At 49.3% G+C, this 19,575-nt stretch overlaps 1 protein-coding gene across 1 annotated transcript in view; it reads left to right on the forward strand.

The window, feature by feature from the left end:
* The window catches only part of atp10a (ATPase phospholipid transporting 10A), a 35,404-nt gene that overhangs the window by 6,145 nt on the left and 9,684 nt on the right, over positions 1–19,575 (forward strand). The window contains exons 5-13 of the mRNA XM_084472940.1: positions 157–409; positions 2,069–2,289; positions 3,460–3,654; positions 5,652–5,877; positions 5,908–6,294; positions 12,475–12,578; positions 14,378–14,504; positions 15,741–15,925; positions 16,588–17,005. Coding sequence (XP_084329066.1) covers positions 157–409; positions 2,069–2,289; positions 3,460–3,654; positions 5,652–5,877; positions 5,908–6,294; positions 12,475–12,578; positions 14,378–14,504; positions 15,741–15,925; positions 16,588–17,005 — 2,116 coding nt within the window. The remainder of the gene's footprint in view (positions 1–156; positions 410–2,068; positions 2,290–3,459; positions 3,655–5,651; positions 5,878–5,907; positions 6,295–12,474; positions 12,579–14,377; positions 14,505–15,740; positions 15,926–16,587; positions 17,006–19,575) is intronic.

Raw genomic sequence — 19,575 nt, forward strand, 5'->3', positions numbered from 1 at the left:
TCTAAACTACCTCTTCTCTCTGTGTGTCTCTCTCTCTCTCTCCCTCCACCTCTTCACTCTGTCTCTTTCTTTCTTTTTCTTTCTCTCTTTCTTTCTCCTCTCACTCTGTCTCCTTTCTAATTTTTTTCCCTTCTGTACCCCCCCCGTCTCCCCCAGGTGCTGATCCCCATCTCCCTGTTCGTGTCCATCGAGATCGTGAAGGTCTGCCAGGTGTTCTTCATCCACCAGGACGCCGAGCTGTACGACGAGGAGACGGACACGCACCTGCAGTGCCGCGCCCTCAACATCACCGAGGACCTGGGCCAGATGCAGTACATCTTCTCCGACAAGACCGGCACGCTCACAGAGAACAAGATGGTGTTCCGCCGCTGCACCGTGGCCGGCGTGGAGTACTCCCATGATGCAAATGGTGAGTGACGACGCTGCGCCGCAGGTGGTGGACGGCTATTGGATGCTAGGTGCTGGATGCTAGGTGCTGGATGCTAGGTGCTGGATGCTAGGTGCTGGATGCTAGGTGCTGGATGCTAGGTGCTAGATGCTATGTGCTGGATGCTAGGTGCTGGATGCTAGGTGCTGGATGCTAGGTGCTGGATGCTAGGTGCTGAATGCTAGGTGCTGGATGCTAGGTGCTGGATGCTAGGTGCTGAATGCTAGGTGCTGAATGCTAGGTGCTGGATGCTAGGTGCTGGATGCTAGGTGCTGGATGCTAGGTGCTGGATGCTAGGTGCTGAATGCTAGGTGCTGAATGCTAGGTGATGGATGCTAGGTGCTGGATGCTAGGTGCTGAATGCTAGGTGCTGAATGCTAGGTGCTGGATGCTAGGTGCTGGATGCTAGGTGCTGGATGCTAGGTGCTGGATGCTAGGTGCTGGATGCTAGGTGCTGAATGCTAGGTGCTGGATGCTAGGTGATGGATGCTAGGTGCTGGATGCTAGGTGCTGGATGCTAGGTGCTGGATGCCTAATGCTAGGTGATGGATGCTAGGTGATGGATGCTGGTGCTGGATGCTAGGTGCTGGATTCTAGGTGATGGATGCTAGGTTCTAGATGCTTGGTGCTGGATGCTAGGTGCTGGATTCTAAGGGATGGATGTTTGAGGATAGATTAAAGGAGATGGATGCTAAATGCTTGGTGGTTCATGTAATTGGTATATGCTAGGTGCTGGATTCTAGAACATTATTACTAGGTGGAGGATGCTAGGTGTTGGATGCTTGGTGCTTAATGCTAGGGGGTGGTTGCTAAGGGATGGATGCTAGAGGATAGAGGCTAGGTACTGGATGGTAGGTGCTAGATGCTATTTGGTCATTATAAAACAGGTGGCTTAAATCAAGCGATCTGATTGGTTCCTAACTGTTGTATAATGAGCGTATACACACAGCTATGACGCCCATTCAGCTTACAGAGTTCTGTATCACTCTGCGCCTAACTTGAACTGTTGTTTATTTATATAAAAGCAAGAGCATAGTTCACTGAAGCCTAAAAATATGTTGATTGATGGAGAGGGTGGAAATGTTTTAAAACAATAAGCACACAGTGAGTGAACTGCTCGATAGTAGGCTAAATTGCCGGAGAACCAAGCTCCAAGTCTCTAGCCTTCTCTCTGAAGGACGCTACCGTGTGTTGCATAGCAACCGCCGCACACTTTGCAGGCAGCCAGGAGGGAATACATTTTTGTATTCATTAAACAAATTAAACAAATGCTAGTTTTTTCAAAATTGAGGGTGTCTATGACTTTCATTTCGCCATACTTACGTAACCGTTTTATAAAAGCAATAGATCACGACAAGGCTGTGGTATGTTCTCATTATACCACATTAAATGTTCTCATGTTCTCATTATATGTTTTCATTATACCAGCGGAGGGACTGGTCGGGGCGGACAACGCCCCTTAACTGTGGTATAATGAGAACATACCACAGCCTGTCGTGATCTATTATCTTAATTATAATGCGTGTTTCTTTCCACATTGTTATCGTCAAATGTTGTTTCACACATGGTATTATCATCATAACAAATAAAAAAATAAAAAACCTTGGTTGTAACTTCCCGTTTCCTGTTTGCCCCCCCCAGCGCGGCGGCTAGCCATGTACCAGGAGCTGGAGTCCGAGGAGGAGGCGGAGTGCCCGTCCCGCGGCGGCACGCTGCCCAGGCGGGACAGCGTGGGCAGCCACCAGAGCGCCCGCGTGGTCCTGCGCTCGCAGAGCACCAAGTCCCACCGCCGCACCGGCAGCCGCGCCGAGGCCAAGAGGGCTAGCATCCTGTCCAAGCACACTGCCTTCAGCAGCCCCATGGTTAGCGTTAGCGTTGCTAAAACACAGCCTCACTCGCTCTCTCTCTGTGTGTGTGCGCTACATGGTCAGCACCGCACGCTAAAGTGAAGACGAACTCGCTCTAGGTGCGCTACGTGGTTAGCACCGCACGCTAAAATACAGCCTCGCTCGCGCTCTGTTGCGCTACATGGTTAGCACCGCATGCTAAAGTAAAGACTAACTTGCTATACGTGTGCTACATGGTTAGCACGCTAAAATATAGACTAAGTTGCTCTATGCGTGCTACATGGTTAGCACAGTACGCTAAAATAAAGTCTGACTTTCTCCTTGTGTGCTAAATGGTTAGCAACGCAGCTTATAATACATGCTAACTTGCTCCCCGTGCGCTACATGGTTAGCATGGAGTGAACACAGACTCACTTGTCCGCTGTGTGCTACATGGTTAGCACTGCAAGCCCAAAAATCCCTACTGCCATAATAGAATCCTCCACTTGTTGATAAAGAAAGTCCCTGTACACGTACAGCGTGTTGGTATATGTTCAAAGTACACATGACCCTAGCTGTGTTCGAAATCGTTCCCCTATCATGGATATAGTGCACTATATAGGGCGCTCGCCATTTTGTAGTGGTGTAGTGGTTAATTTCATTCACTACATAGTGGACAATAAAATACCCCCAAATTTGAGTGAACATACGACGTTCCCTACATGTTACTCCCGTATACCACAATGCAATGCGGGCGCATTTACTGACGCAAATGACGTTTAGAAATGTTCAGCGTGGTGTCCGAACTCTCATTTGTTCGTTCCCTGTATAGTTCACTATGTCATAAACACTATATAGGGAATAGTGAGTGAGTTCGAACACAGCTCCATGTTGAAGGTGACATATTATAGCGCCAGGTGTGAGTGTGATTAGCCGTTATAAGGTGGACACGCCCACTTGTGATGTCAGAAGAGGCAGATTTTCAAAACGGCTTGTAACGGCTAATCACACTCACACCCGGTGGTATAGTATGTCACCTTTAATGTGCTTGCCTACTGCCCCAGCAAACGCCAACCTCAGGCCAGTGCGGTGGTTTGCCGTTCACCCAACTTTCACATCATTTCTAATGTTTGTGTGTTTGATCATAAACCAGTTCTGTACCTCGACCTCTGACCTCTTCACGTCTCTCTCTCTCTCTGCCCGCAGGAGAAGGACATCACGCCGGACCCCCAGCTCCTGGACAAGGTGAACGAGGGCGGCAGCCAGCTGAACTTCATCCACTTCCACCGCCAGCCTGTGTCCCAGCTGCCCTCCGACCTCGCCGACATCATCGACTTCTTCGTGGCGCTGACCATCTGCAACACGGTGGTGGTGTCGTCCCCCGACCAGCCCCGGCAGAAGGTACCCTCCCCTACCGGAGATAACCATAACCATAACCATAACCATAACCAGTACATGCTACCGTGGTTGCATGTAGGGCTGAACGATTTTGGGGGAAATGATCGAACCATTTCGACCAATATTGCGATTGCGATCTAGTATGACGATTTTTCTTTTTAAAGTTCCTTATATTCTGTAAGCAATAAATCATTCGATTAGTATGACCAACACAACATTGTTGACTTCAGTCAGTAACCATAACAAATCCAAAATAATAATTAAAAAAAATATATCCAAAGAATAAAAAGTATATCTTTTTTTAATCGCAGCCTTTGTGATTTACAAATCGCGTTCTATTTCATCGCGATGTCGCTCTGAATTCGATGAATCATTCAGCCCTTGTTACATGTAGTCGTGTAGCGGATGGTTTTAGCCGGCGAAAGTGTAAGTGCGGCTGAGACTAATCAGAGCGTACAATTGAAATTGGATTAGCTACAAAAATGTTAGCGTGACCACGGGAATCAGAAAGAAAAGGTTCATTCTTCTTGTGGGAAAACATCTATCATGTTTTAAAGGCTTTCTTTTTCGAAGACAGTTCCTACATTTCTAAACGGTCATAACAATGGCACTGCTCAATACAGTGTATTGTAGACTACAAGGTTGTGGCATGATTGTTGTTTCCATACGCTTTCAAAGTAATAATCCATAATCCAATGCATAGGGAACATGGTATTTAAACTGTGCTCTGGGGTTACTCCAACGCCTTCACCGATATACTCTGACAATACGTCCTCTATTTACCCATAGTTAACTTTTTATTGCATTAGCTGTGCCCCCTAACTATACACCACAACAACAACAACGACAAACTGAATGGCCCTCTGTGCTTATAATTAACCACGTGGTTCTAAGCGTTTAGTGTGTGTGTGTGTGTGTGTGTGTGTGTGTGTGTGTGTGTGTGTGTGTGTGTGTGTGCGTGTGCGTGCGTGCGTGCGTGCGTGCGTGCGTGGATTCGCTGGCCTGCCGCCCCAGAGGCCCTGAACATTAAATAATATTATTCATAATGTGACAGATTATATATCTCTTCTATGTTTACATTTTTAGAGGTTAGCGGCTGCACGCAGAAGAGGCTAAAACCTATCAAATTGAAACCTGCTATCTTTTGATCAATGGCTCCGTTGGTGGTTCATTTCTCCCGCTCGTATCTTCTGCTTGTTGTCCTGTGGGCCTCTGGGCACAGAGGTGGGGCTGGTGGTACGATGCCCTTGAGGTCCTGAGCCTCGGAGCAGCGGTGGGGCTGGTGGTACGAGGCCCCTGGGAGCCAGGGCCTCTGGGCAGAGGTGGGGCTGGTGGTACGAGGCCCCTGGGGGTCGGTGTGTGGATGATTTATACATGGGAACCATGCCTCCCTCCGCCACGCTGTGGTTACACCATGGGGAACCTGGAGGGGAATATAGCCAATACTGCGATTTATTATTCACTCTTTTGCCCACTCATTTGTTCTTTAGTTACTGTTGAATGTGTTGCTGTTTACTAACAGTTTACTCTTTTATCTATTGTGACTAGACAGTGAATTCAGATCATGTCGTTAAGGAGCAGGTAGGTGTAATGGGGCGTCTTGCTCTAGAATGCCTACAGGTAGACTGCAGACAGACACCCTAACCACTGCAATACGTGGTGGATGCTAGATGCTAGGGCCCAGGTGCTGAATGAACATGTTCTACCTAAAACAGCACTTGTGGCGTTGTCATTTATTTTTACACTAGTCATGTTAAATGACTAGTGCCTCCTCTCCCTGGAAGGATCGTACCGCTTGTGTGGGCGTGTGTAGGCGCTGGTATAGTTTGACTCCCAGCCAAAGTGCAGAACCTGTATGCATTGTGGAGCTCAATGCCCCCTAACCCGTTCCTGTTCCTCAACGGCCGTGTCTCAACACATCCAATGTTAGTCACTTACTCAACAGTTCAACACTAACCGGGTCCCCCCCCCCCCCCCCCCCCCCCCGGGTTCCCTCCCAGGTGCGGATGCGTTTCGAGCTCAAGTCCCCCGTGAAGACCATTGAGGACTTCATCAAGCGCTTCACGCCCAGCCGCCTCACCTCGGGCTCCAACAGCAGCTCCTCCTCCAGCCTGGTCACCAACCGCTCCTCGGCGCGTGGCTGCTCCAGCGCCCTGTCCTCGCCGTCCGCCGAGAGCACCCTCGCCAAGCTGCACGAGGAGGGCGCCCTGCTGGGCGGCGGCGGCGGTGGCGGCGGTGGCGGCGGCGGTGGTGGCGGCGGCGGCGGCGGCGCGGGGCTCCAGGCCGCCTTCAGCCCCGTCCCGCCCGGCTACGAGGGCGGGCCGACGGCGGCCAGGGGCGGCGGCGTCGGCGTCAGCGGCGGCGCCGAGCTGCGCTACGAGGCGGAGTCCCCCGACGAGGCGGCGCTGGTGTACGCCGCCCGGGCCTACAAGTGCTCCCTGGTGGGCCGGCTGCCCGACCAGGTGACGGTGGAGCTGCCCCACCTGGGCAAGCTGGGCTTCGAGCTGCTGCACACGCTGGGCTTCGACTCCACGCGGAAGAGGATGTCGGTGGTGGTGCGGCACCCGCTCACCGACCAGATCACCGTCTACACCAAGGGGGCCGACTCGGCCATCATGGAGCTCATCAAGCCGCCGCTCACCGGTAGGAGCCCGCTCTGCGCCGGGTCGCCCCCCCCCCCCCCCTCTCACACACACACACCCTCAGCCCCCAGCTCCCTGCTCTGCGCCGGGTCTGTCTCACACACCCTCGCCCTAACTGCACCTGTTCTCCCACTCACCATCGCTCCCTTATCTACACCCCTCTCACTTCCTAACCCTTAGCCTGGAGAAGTCTCCCCCACACCTGTCTCCCCGTCCTTCTCTCCCTTCTCTACTCTCTACTCTACTCTCTCTCGCTCTCGCTCTCTCTCTCTGAACCTAAACTGAATCCTTACTATAACCCCCAAAGGGCACAGGGAACAGCAGAGCAATGAGACGTGAACGACGGCAAAAAGAATGAAAGGCTGTCAAACTTGACAGGACCCAATTTTGACCCTTCTTTGTTGTGGTAGCCTAGTTTTCAGCTTGCAGCTAGCTTGTGTGTGAGCTCTGCTACCGGCCAGCCAGTGCCTGCATGGAAAGAGCCCAACTTCCACACAGAAACACACATCCACACGTCGTTATGTAAGAGCTCGTGTTTTATGCCCAGGTTCCACCTTCCAGCACCCGGCTTTTAATTGGAACCCCTTTAAAAAGAGTCCTGACGTCCTCCACACGCTCGGGACTCTGTTGTGCTCTTTTAAGACCGCCTCTTAAACATCCCCACCGGTGAACACAAGCATGCACGAAAATACACAAACACACTCACACACGCGCACAATGACCAAAGCCGCTGAGGTGGCTCTTTACCTCTTCTACTGTGTACACACGGACCAGATGTCTTGCCTGGGAATCAGAGGCCAGGGAACACAGATTGTAGCGGCACCAGAACAACAAGAGAGCCCTGTACTAGGGGAGCCACTGTTTTGGCCGCTTCCTCCCGCGGCGCACGGCTCCTGGGTTAGTAACACAAGACCTCCAGAGGTTGTGCTTGTTCATTTACCTCATGAACGTCCAACGGGATTTTTCCGATCTGTTGGCTTATTCTTTACTCTCCACTTTTGGGCGGGGTATAGTGTGGTGGTGGTGATGGTGTAGTACTGAAAATGAGAAGTGCAGGGTTTGATCCCCAATGTGCATTGTAATTGCATTGTACGGATCCTTGAGAAAGGAAAACGGCTACCTGCTTCTTAATGGCCTGTACCGAACATCACGGCAAATTGCTTTGCATCAAAACTTCTGCTACGGGATGAAATGGTATTGTTATTATACGTTTCAGGCTGTGGTCTCAGTGGTCTGGTTCTTGTTGGTTGAGGGGAGCGAGGACTTTCTACCCCTTTTTTACACGTGATTACGAGACATCTTGTTCTCTCTAGACGCAGTCTGACCGCCTGATGGGGGGGGGGGGGGGGTTACAGCCAGGAGCGGCCGGAGCCCGTCTGAATTGTATTTGCAAATACTGGATAAATATTGTCCAATGAAGCGGGAGTATGTTTCTCTAGCTGCCATCCATCGCTACGGAAACGTCCTCCTGTCTCACTTTGTGATATTTATTCTGTCTCGTTTCTCTTATTCCTCGACGCAGGGCGGGAAAGAAACGGTTTTACGCGCTACATGTGTTTTTTTTTTTTTTCTTTCGCCCATCAACGAGATGAAATCCGTCCGGTGCTTTTGCGTGTCGGACACTGTTGTCACCGTTTTTTTTATTTTTTTTTAAGTTTCTTTTTACGGAACATTTGAGTGGCCCGGCGCACGCTGGGACATTTTCAGGTAGGACGTTTGCTGCCTTGTTAAAATATTCACACAATTTTGCTCCCTGGATCATTACAGAGAGGGGGGTTTTAAAGTAATACACTTCTCACATCAACCTGGCACCCCAGCAACCCGGACCCCCCCCAGAGTCCTAGCTATCCCCCCCCCCCACTGTGCGTCTCAGCTGTTAAGACGTTAACCATAATGGTAGACTGGGCGTGCCCTCCTCCGCACAGACCACTCAGTACTTTGCCATTGGTGTTTGAAACAGCCAATTGCCGGGAACACGGACCCCCACAATGGCTCCATTCAGCCAGAAACGTCCGCCTGTGTGACTTTAATAACATGGTGCAAGGGAAGGTAAACAGCAGTGTTTTAGGTCCCCGGTGTTTGAAGTGTGTCTCTGGTGTTTGAGGCTGGGTTGTTGTGGTGGTGTGACTTTAATCATCGTAGAGAAGATGCCGGTTCTCTTGGAGGACAAAAGAAACCTTTTAATATGTATGTGTATATTTTTCGTGTCGATGTGCGTTGGAACGCGATAAAGCAGCCTCGTCAACTTTGGCAGCCCGTCACGGAAGGGCCGCCAAGAATGCTATCAGAGGACCAGAAACTGCTAGGAATAGTTTCTGATGATAACAAATGAATAATACATTCCATTTATACAGCTCTTTACTCAATCCTCAAAGACACTATACATAATTCGACTTAAAAAACAAACAAGAGATAACGAAAAGAAAATTAAGCAAAAATAATAATTAAAAGCATGATTAAAACATTTGAAAGGATACAAATTTATTTACTACCTTATCCACACAAAAGGCAGAAAGCAAACAGAAACTCAAATCAAATTGTAACCTCGTGACAATCATCCTTTCAAAAGGACAAAATGTGAAGAATAAGTTTAACTGTTTAACCAAAGCCGTGGGCTGCGGTGGCTTGATTGTGTGTTTTGACAAACGCTCCGGAGCTGAGGAACACATGGTGCAGGAATGCTCCTCCGGGTCGGATCCTTTTTTCTTTCTTTCTTTCTTTCCCTTTTTTAACAGGAAGGGAAAAACAAACAGCGGACTGAGCTCCACCTGTATCTGTCAGGCAGACCGCGCCTCGCAGCTCTCTGTGAAAAGCTGCGGTGCTTTCTCTGAGCTCGCTGAGCTTTTTTCTTTTTTTTTTTGGTTTTTTACAATGTCCCGAAAATAGGTCAGCTGGTGTGTAGTTCATCAGCCCAAGAATGACGCACGTGTGCAAAAAATTGCTCGCAAAAATAAACGCAATGCAGATAATATTTAGGATATTAATGTAATGTCACCGCATCACCCTTTATTTAGAAGTTGTTTTGTTCCATTTAGTAAAAATACCGTTGCTAGTGTTCTAATAGTAACAATATGTACATAGTTCTGATGTTACATTTACATTTAGGGCATTTAGCAGATGCTTTCATCCAAAGCAACTTAAAATAAGTACATTTGTCATATGAAGGAGAAACGACAATATATCACTGTCGGTGCAGTAAGGATGTTCATAGAACTAAGTGCCAAGCACTTACAATTGCTAGATTAACCCATTCCCCGTATACAACAAAGATAGCTAGGATAAGACAAGGCTAGTGACCATATGTACCTGGTACTGTTAGTGACCATATGTACCTGGTACTGATAGTGATAATATGTACCTGGTACTGTTAGTGACCATATGTACCTGGTACTGTTAGTGACCATATGTACCTGGTACTGTTAGTGACCATATGTATCTGGTACTGACAGTGATACTATGGACCTGGTATTGTTAGTGACCATATGGACCTGGTATTGACAGTGATACTATGGACCTGGTATTGTTAGTGACCATATGTATCTGGTATTGACAGTGATACTATGGACCTGGTCTTGTTAGTGACCATATGTACCTGGTACGGATAGTGATAATATGTACCTGGTACGGTTAGTGACCATATGTACCTGGTACTGATAGTGATAATATGTACCTGGTACTGTTAGTGACCATATGTACCTGATAGTGATAATATGTACTTGGTACTGTTAGTGACCATATGTACCTGATAGTGATAATATGTACCTGGTACGGTTAGTGACCATATGTACCTGGTACTGATAGTGATAATATGTACCTGGTACGGTTAGTGACCATATGGACCTGGTGTCAGTTATGTTGGCTTGTATAGAAGGTTTTTTCTTCTCTTCTTTCTCCTCCTCCTTGTTCTCGCTAGTCTCCTCCTCTTCCTTGTTCTCGCTAGTCTCCTCCTCCTCCTCACTAGTCTCCTCCTCGCTAGTCTCCTCCTCCTCCTCACTAGTCTCCTCCTCACTAGTCTCCTCCTCCTCCTCCTCCTCCTCCTCCTCCTCCTCCTCCTCCTCCTCCTCCTCTCTGGGATTATTTTCTCTCTGTTCCCTCGCTCTCTCCACCACCTCCCTTCTAGAGAGTCAAACAGACACACTTTGACTGAACACACACACACACACACACACACACACACACACACACACACACACACACACACACACACACACACACACACACACACACACACACACACACACACACACACACACACACACACAGTAGCGTGCTGCTTGCACCCTTCATATTAAACTAACCCTCGCCCTCATATATGATCATAGGGAAATTACTGGCGGGGGAAACGTCTCTCTAAAGCAAACAAAACAAGACGGACGACAAACATTCTTGGAGACATATTAAAGATGTTTATCTCCCTTACAGCGGAATACATTTACATGTTTTCAGCCAGCACGCACATTCAGCCCGGGCCACTTCCTATTGAAGCAGAGAACAATGGGTGGATACGGCCTCGAGTGGGAGCAGATGCACGGCGAACCGCCGCAGCACCCCACCACGCAGCACCCCACCACGCAGCACCCCACCACGCAGCACCCCACCACGCAGCACCCCACCACGCAGCACCCCACCACGCAGCACCCCACCACGCAGCACCCCACCACGCAGCACCCCACCACGCAGCACCCCACCACGCAGCACCCCACCACGCAGCACCCCACCACGCAGCACCCCACCACGCAGCACCCCACCATGCAGCACCCCACCACGCAGCACCCCACCACGCAGCACCCCACCACGCAGCACCCCACCACGCAGCACCCCACCACGCAGCACCCCACCACGCAGCACCCCACCACGCAGCACCCCACCACGCAGCACCCCACCACGCAGCACCCCACCACGCAGCACCCCACCACGCAGCACCCCACCACGCAGCACCCCACCACGCAGCACCCCACCACGCAGCACCCCACCACGCAGCACCCCACCACGCAGCACCCCACCACGCAGCACCCCACCACGCAGCACCCCACCACGCAGCACCCCACCACGCAGCACCCCACCACGCAGCACCCCACCACGCAGCACCCCACCACGCAGCACCCCACCACGCAGCACCCCACCATGCAGCACCGTCGCTGGAGACGGAGAGTAGCTTAGAGGCTCTGTTTTGCGGGTCTGTAGATCTGGTTCTCCAAGGTCACTGAGAACCAAGAGAAGCGTAAAGGCATGTAGATGTGTCAATAGTCCTGTCAATTCTTTGTACACGCCCCTTAATCACAGTTGCAGTCTCAAAGGGCTTCATGGGCCCGGGTTATAAAGGGCCTCGGTAGGACAAGAGGGGAAAACCATCCCGAGCCAGGGGGTAGAAACCTTGAGATGTAACCCCGAAGAGGGATCCCTCCTTCCAGAGACGGTTGGAAGGACAATTGCACATACAATGGTAGCACATAACAAAACCAAGCCTATGAAAGTTATTCCCAAATAGCATATCCGTAACGAGTTACAAATCCAACCATAGCCGTGGAATATACACAATATTTAAAATGTATATAAATTTTTTTTAAATGTGAATGGTAATCAACGTTTTGAAGACATATTGTGATTGTCGGTAGGAGAAAAGCTTCATGCTCAGGGATGCAGTTTGTGGTCATTGGGGTTCGAAACCCACAACCATTCCCCCTTACCACGAGACTTTCCATCTCCGACTCTAGTTGGTCGCCGTTAATCTGTGACGCTGTTCAAGCCGTCCAGCCCAGTCCATGTCCTGGTGGAGGAGGGCTGGTCACTAAGTAATCTGTCCACAGCCGACGTGCCAGGAGAGTTCAGATGATATGGAGCGAGATTGCCGTAGAGAGGCCTGTCTGAGAGCGACTAGCCAGCTTGGCGGTCGGCTGAGGCGTGAAGAGCAGATGGCCTCCATGTTCTTCTTGGAAGAACTCTGATGTTCTGCAGAAATCTGCCAATGCATTCCTAACCCCTGAATTATCTTTCTACACCATCTCTCCTCTCCTTCTCCTCCTCGTCCTGCTGTTACCCTCATCCCCTCTTCATCCTCCCGTCTTCTCCGTCTCTCCTCGCCTTCCATCTCCCACTCTCTGCATAAACCTTCTCATTCCTTCCTGACCCTTCCGTTGAAAACCCGTGGGCTGACTTCTTTGTTTTCTGTTCCCTACCGTAGATAATTCCAAAGGAAAACGCCAAAGAAAGATTCTGTGCAAGACTCAGAGCTACCTGAACCTCTACGCGGCGGACGGCCTGCGGACCCTGTGTATCGCCAAGAAGGTAGGGGGGTGCCCGGCCAGAAATGCACTGTGGATCGATCCCGGGCCATATCCAGACTAGAGTTATGAGTTATGAGTCAGGAGCTGAGTTCACATTCTGTTTCTCTCTGCAGATCAGTCTGGCTTCAAGCCCGCTGAAAGCCTCTCCAAGTACTTGTATTATGATGGGGGCCAATTAGCACCGGGGCGGGGGGGGGGGGGGGCGGGGTTTCAGTGTTTCAGTGTGGTATGATAAACAGCGTTTCCTGCTGAGTTTCCCCAGTGATGGCGGTGCCCTTGGAGAGTGAGTGTAGCAAAGAGAGTGTAGCATTTGAAACTGTTTTTCATGTGAATGGAGAGAATAATGATGTTAAAAGACGGACATCAATTTGACGATGGGCTTTTCTCCTCTGAGATAAGCTTCACTTTCAACCGGATTCAGCAAAAGCAAATAGAGTAAGATTAGTGATTTAGATCTGATCGGCTGGTAAAAAGAAAATCAGAGAAATCAATTGCTGCCAAGCCAGGGCCAGGCTGCTATTTATTAGGAAACGCACACTCGGCATATCATGACGTATTCACACGGCTAATGACTCCATATCACTCTGGCGTATTAACAGCAAAGATGGACAAAGTGCATCAAAATGTGTTTATCCATGCAGGCGGGCTGTAGTTATTACATTGCTGGCCTCTCCTCCCCTCCTCGCACAACGTGACTTCTGCACTTTTACATGTAAAACCGCCGTGGAGATGTACAGTAGATTTGCCGACCTTTTTAAATTGCGATATTGACATTTATTAGAATTAGAGTGCAACCCGAGGCCCAATAAAGCGGCGCCAAGCCCTGGACCCGCTCCTCCCTGCTGAATGTGGGGTGTTGGGGTGGGGGGGGACGGCCACTCAGAAGGGGGGGAACGGGGTCTTTATGGTGCCCACATGGACCTTCCCCAGCCTCCATCTCAGTGACTCAGCGACAATCTGCCTGCTTTCACAGCCTCCTAATTTATACCCTCACAGGCTGGTCTCATTATGTCCCTCCTCTTCCCTCTCGCTCGCTCTCTCTCTCTCTCTCTTCTCTCACTCTTTTCCATCTCTCCTCTGTCACGTTTGGCCCTCCTCTGTTCATTCTTGTCCCTCGCTCATCTTTTAGCAATCCCTCTCTCTCTCGCTCTCTCTTCCTTCCTCCCATCTCTTCTTCCTTCTCTCTCACTCTCTCTCTCTCTCTCTCTCTGTCTCTCGCCATCTCTCTCGCCCTCTCTCTCTCTCGCCATCCCTCTCTCTTTTGTTCCCTCTCTCCTTCGTTAAAAGTGCGTCACCATGTGAAAGTGATAAAACACAATTTGAAAGCTCTCATATACTCAGCATGTATCGATTCTGTCGAGTCGCAGGAAGAAAAAAACAGAAACACCTGTACATCTGCACTCTGACAGCAGGGCTTTGTACTCTGTGCCCTCTTCCCTTGTGCTCATATATATGTGTGTGTGTTTGTGTCTTTTTCTTCCTGTGTGTGTGTGTGTGTGTGTGTGTGTGTGTCTTGTGTGTGTTTGTCTTCTTGTGTGTGTGTGTGTGTGTGTGTGTGTGTGTGTGTGTGTGTATGTGTGTCTGTGTGTGTTTGTGTCTTTTTCTTTGTGTGTTTGTCTTTGTGTGTGTGTGTGTGTGTGTGTATGTATGTGTGAGTCTGTGTGTGTATATATGTCTGTTTGTCTTCCTGTTTGTGCTTGTCTTCTTCGTGTGTGTGTTTGTCTTCGTCTTCGTGTGTGTGTGTGTGTGTGTGTGTGTGTGTGTGTGTGTGTGTGTGTGCGTGTGCGTGCGTGCTTGTAGACTCTGAGTCAGGAGGAGTATGCCTGCTGGCTGCAGGGGCATCTGGAGGCGGAGACGGCCATCCACGGCCGGGAGGAGAAGCTCTTCCAGTCGGCCCTGCGGCTGGAGACGGATCTCCATCTCCTAGGTAACCCTTCTGGGCCCTCACTCACAGCGCTGTCCTCATTCTGCCACAGGAGCAGGACCAGTGGCCGGGGGTGGTGTGATGGTAGAACTCATTACAGTAGAGCTGCCTGGTGGCTGGAGACTGCAGCGCCCAGGTAGCTGTACAGGGCCTGTGCACTCACAGCTCTCTGCTGCACTAGTAGTGGAGCTTGATGCTCCATGTTATGACTTGGAACTCACTACAAATGATCACGAGTTAGAACTCATCTCAAATGATAAGTATTTGGTTAAGAAAAGGGGAGGAAATAGTGTTTGTTGTAATATGTGTTTGTTGTCAGTTGTACGTGTTTTGGTTATTTATTTACTTATTGATTATTATTTGTTTGTTGCTTAGTTATTTAGTTGTTTATTGTCTGTGTTGTTTGTAATTTAGTTGTGTGTCGTCTGTGTTGTAAACTGTTGTTGTTGTGTTTACTGTTTACTGTTGTGTGTTGCTGTGATGGTTATCCAGTGGTTTATTGTTGTGTTGTTTACTGCCGTGTGTTGCTGTGGTGGTTATCCAGTGGTTTATTGTTGTGTTGTTTACTGCCGTGTGTTGCTGTGGTGGTTATCCAGTGGTTTATTGTCGTGTTGCTGTGATGGTTATCCAGTGGTTTATTGTCGTGTTGCTGTGATGGTTATCCAGTGGTTTATTGTCGTGTTGCTGTGATGGTTATCCAGTGGTTTATTGTTGTGTTGTTTACTGCTGTGTGTTGCTGTGATGGTTATCCAGTGGTTTATTGTTGTGTTGTTGTGTGTGTTGTTTACTGCCCTGTGTTGCTGTGGTGGTTATCCAGTGGTTTATTGTCGTGTTGCTGTGATGGTTATCCAGTGGTTTATTGTCGTGTTGCTGTGATGGTTATCCAGTGGTTTATTGTCGTGTTGCTGTGATGGTTATCCAGTGGTTTATTGTCGTGTTGCTGTGATGGTTATCCAGTGGTTTATTGTCGTGTTGCTGTGGTGGTTATCCAGTGGTTTATTGTTGTGTTGTTGTGTGTGTTGTTTACTGCCCTGTGTTGCTGTGATGGTTATCCAGTGGTTTATTGTTGTGTTGTTTACTGCCGTGTGTTGCTGTGATGGTTATCCAGTGGTTTATTGTCGTGTTGCTGTGATGGTTATCCAGTGGTTTATTGTCGTGTTGCTGTGATGGTTATCCAGTGGTTTATTGTCGTGTTGCTGTGATGGTTATCCAGTGGTTTATTGTCGTGTTGCTGTGCAGGGGCCACGGGCATCGAGGACCGGCTGCAGGACGGCGTCCCGGAGACCATCGCCTCGCTGAGGAAGGCGGGGCTCCAGATATGGGTGCTGACGGGGGACAAACAGGAGACGGCCGTCAACATCGCCTACGCCTGCAAGCTGCTCGACCCAGAGGAGGAGATCCTCACCCTCAACGCAGACTCCCAGGTACAGTCCTGGTAGGGCCCAGGTACAGTCCTGGTAGGGCCCAGGTACAGTCCTGGTAGGGCCCAGGTACAGTCCTGGTAGGGCCCAGGTACAGTCCTGGTAGGGTCCAGGTACAGTCCTGGTAGGGCCCAGGTACAGTCCTGGTACGGTCCAGGTACAGTCCTGGTACGGTCCAGGTACAGTCCTGGTACGGTCCAGGTACAGTCCTGGTACGGTCCAGGTACAGTCCTGGTACGGTCCAGGTACAGTTCTGGTACGGTGCTCAAGCATTCGGGTACAGTCCTGTCTTTAAATTTAGGCTTATTAGTCTTGCCTTACTCCAAACACTAGTCTTTTATGTTTAGGATGAGTAAGATGGTTTTACTGGTCTTTAAGTTGAGGCTTAGTCTTACTTAGTCTAGTTTAAACACTAGTCTTGAGGTTCAGGCTTAGTCTAACTTAGTCTCCACTAAACACCAGTCGAAACGAAAAACAACCTCAGAAAAAATATTTACAGGATTTTTTTCTAAATGACTCTCAACCCATTCAGGCCGAGCTTGAGGATTTGGGTATTTGTCTAAATTCACCATTTCTCTGCTCGTCCCAATCCTCGAGCGATGACCCATGACCCCACTCCCGTCTGCCCCCACCCTCCCCCCCCCCCACCCCACCCCCATCACCAGGAGGCGTGCGCTGCCCTCCTGGAGGAGAGCCTCCTCTACATCCAGGCCAAGTTCCTCTGCTCCTCCTCCTCCTCCTCTCCGGACCACACCTCCAAGCAGCCCCCCTTCCACGGCGACCTCTCGGCCTTCCACCTCTATCCTCCGTCCTCCACCACCACCACCACCACCACCTCCTCCTCCACCTCCTCCCACGCCGCCGCCGCCGCCGCCGCCGCCGCCCCCTTCCTGGTGCACCGGCTGGGGCTGGTGATCGACGGGCGCACCCTGGCCTACGCGCTGGACAAGAGCCTGGAGGACAAGTTCCTGGAGGTGGCGCGGAGCTGCCGCTCGGTGCTCTGCTGCCGGTCCACGCCGCTGCAGAAGAGCACGGTGGTGAAGCTGGTGCGCAACAAGCTCAAGGTCATGACCCTGGCCATAGGTAGGTGCAGAACAAACAAAAAAAAATGGCTTGTTGTAAATAGGAGAGGTTTTTCCTTCAGATTAGTCCTGGAGCTGAAGGCCAGACGTCAGACGGATGTTTAATGGTGACTTGTTATACCACCGGGTGTCGAGTGTGATTAGACGTTACAAGCCGTTTTGAAAATCGGCCTCTTCTGACATCACAAGTGGGCGTGTCCACCTAGATGTATGATGGATAGAGCAGCAATGTTTTCTACAGTCCACTGGGTAGGCTGGACTGGTCTATCCAGCGCACGTCTAGGTGGACACGCCCACTTGTGATGTCAGAAGAGGCAGATTTTCAAAACGGCTTGTAGCTTCTAATCACTCTCACACCGGGTGGTATAATATGTCACCTTTAACACTGGTATGATAATACTGATAGTTGATTGGCTGATATTGATAATCTGCACTTTTTTTTACTAAATGTCAAGGACATGGTGTAGCACTGGGGGAAATGTATGTGAAACGCTGTCCGATGTATAAACAAGACTAATCTGAAATAAATTGGCTTTCAATGAGTTATGGAGATTAGGAAGCAAAAAAGGGGGAATATCGAACATCAAACTGAATTCATCGTGGCGGAATATCTTGTGTCTGAAACGACACAAACATATCAAATATCTCCTAAAGAAATCGATCCAATTTTACGTTAGGCGGCTATAATATTAAACTAAATAGGCAATAAAAGTGTGTGTGTTGTTATGTTATCGACTTAAGAAAAACGTGTCATCAGTTAAACTCAAACCTTGAAGCCGGTAGGCCGGTTGTCATGGAAATGCAAATCCCAGCCGCTAAGGCCAGCTCCGCTGGTTGAACCGCGTCAAGCCGGGCCAGTGTAGTACAGTGGTTGACCTCTGAACCCTTCCTGCTCCTTAATAACCTGTATCTGAATTTCACTGCAAGTTGCTTTGGATAAAACTGCTGAAGTCCTAAATAGTGGAATAGATGTTTGGCTCAATGGTTTACTTGTGGGCTACTTCGTGGATGAAGTGTGGCCAGGTTTGACTGCTGCAGTAGAGTGTCTTCAGTCACCTTAAAACGGTACAAACGGTACTCAGAAAACGACAATGGGAGTTCCATCTGAACTGCGTATTTATTATCCCCTCCACTTGTTGTCTGGCAAAGCGAAGACGGCCACCAGCAAGCGTTGTGCGTCCTGCTGTTCTGACTGCTGCCGTCGCTCCAAAGCGTATAATTGGCTTTTCCCCGAGAAGATGGTCATAAACTGTTGTCTGTTGAGAGGACAATATCCGTAGATCAGTGGCTGAGTATAAATGTTGTGCTCTTGTAATGCAGACACATTTGTGCACATAAAGTATTAACCACAGTGTTTAATTAAAAGGGGTTTTAAAGGGGGGATGCTTTGGGGCTTAATGACGCGCTGGTGTAATGTATGTGGTGTGTGCGTGTGCTAGGACAGCAGTGTGACTTATGACGCTCCGAGTACGGGAGATTTATTAGTGTCCTCCGCGGTCAGGTAGGGCTTTTGTTCCTGCCTTCCAAGCGCTTTTTCCCCTTCCTGCTGTGTTAGCAATGCAGAGAAGAGAGGGAGTAGAGATGTACTCGCAGATATTGCTACATCCTACTGCTATGTCCGCGTGGCAACGATGGCTGGCGATATGCTACTGCTATGTTGGTGTTAGCGATCATATAGATGGCTGGTGATATGCTACTGCTATGTTAGTGTTGCAGTGATAGCAAAGATGGCTGGTGATATGCTACTGCTATGTTAGTGTTGCAGTGATAGCAAAGATGGCTGGTGATATGCTACTGCTATGTTAGTGTTAGCGATCACATAGATGGCTGGTGATATGCTACTGCTATGTCAGTGTTAAAGGGATAACAAAGATAACCGGCGTTATGCTACTGCTATGTTTCAGGGCTCTCAAGTCTCACGCATTTGGCGTGAGACACACGCAATGCACACCCATGCACACGCTCACACACCACACTTCGTATTTCTCACGCAGAGAAATTACCAGGACACCAATTTGCGCCGCTATTTAACAGTGGAACAGGTAGGAATCAAATGGGTTTCCCGTACGTAGGGTAACCAGACGTCCTCTTTTGCCCGGACATGCCCTCTTTTTGAGACACTTAAAAAAAAAAAAAAAATGTGTGGCGGAATTTCTAAATCTGGATTTTATTAAAGCCTCATACACGTTCACATTGAATTTGCCTTGCGTTTCTCTGGGTCGTTCACAAACTAGTTAGGCTACGCCCTCCCCTACTCAGTTCTGTTCGCTTTGCATTGGTGGAAGTGAGTAGGGGGAGTGGTGAAGTAGAGCCATCGGATTGGACGGTTTGACTTAGTTAGTTACCGTCATTGTATTTATTTTTTTACCATTATTGTTTTATAGGGACAAACATTAACAAATTTCTCCTACAGGGGAAGTTTTATCTATTGAACAGAAAAAAACACTTGGTCATACTTTACACACTTTACCACAGCATTGGCCTACTGAATGCCACAGATATATTTTAAGCATTGGACTGAATGCCACATAAATATATAATTATGTTTTTGCACGTTTGCAACATTTAAAA

Source organism: Micromesistius poutassou, assembly GCF_964030765.1.
Source record: "Micromesistius poutassou genome assembly, chromosome: 9".
In the NCBI taxonomy this organism is placed as follows: Eukaryota; Metazoa; Chordata; class Actinopteri; order Gadiformes; family Gadidae; genus Micromesistius; species Micromesistius poutassou.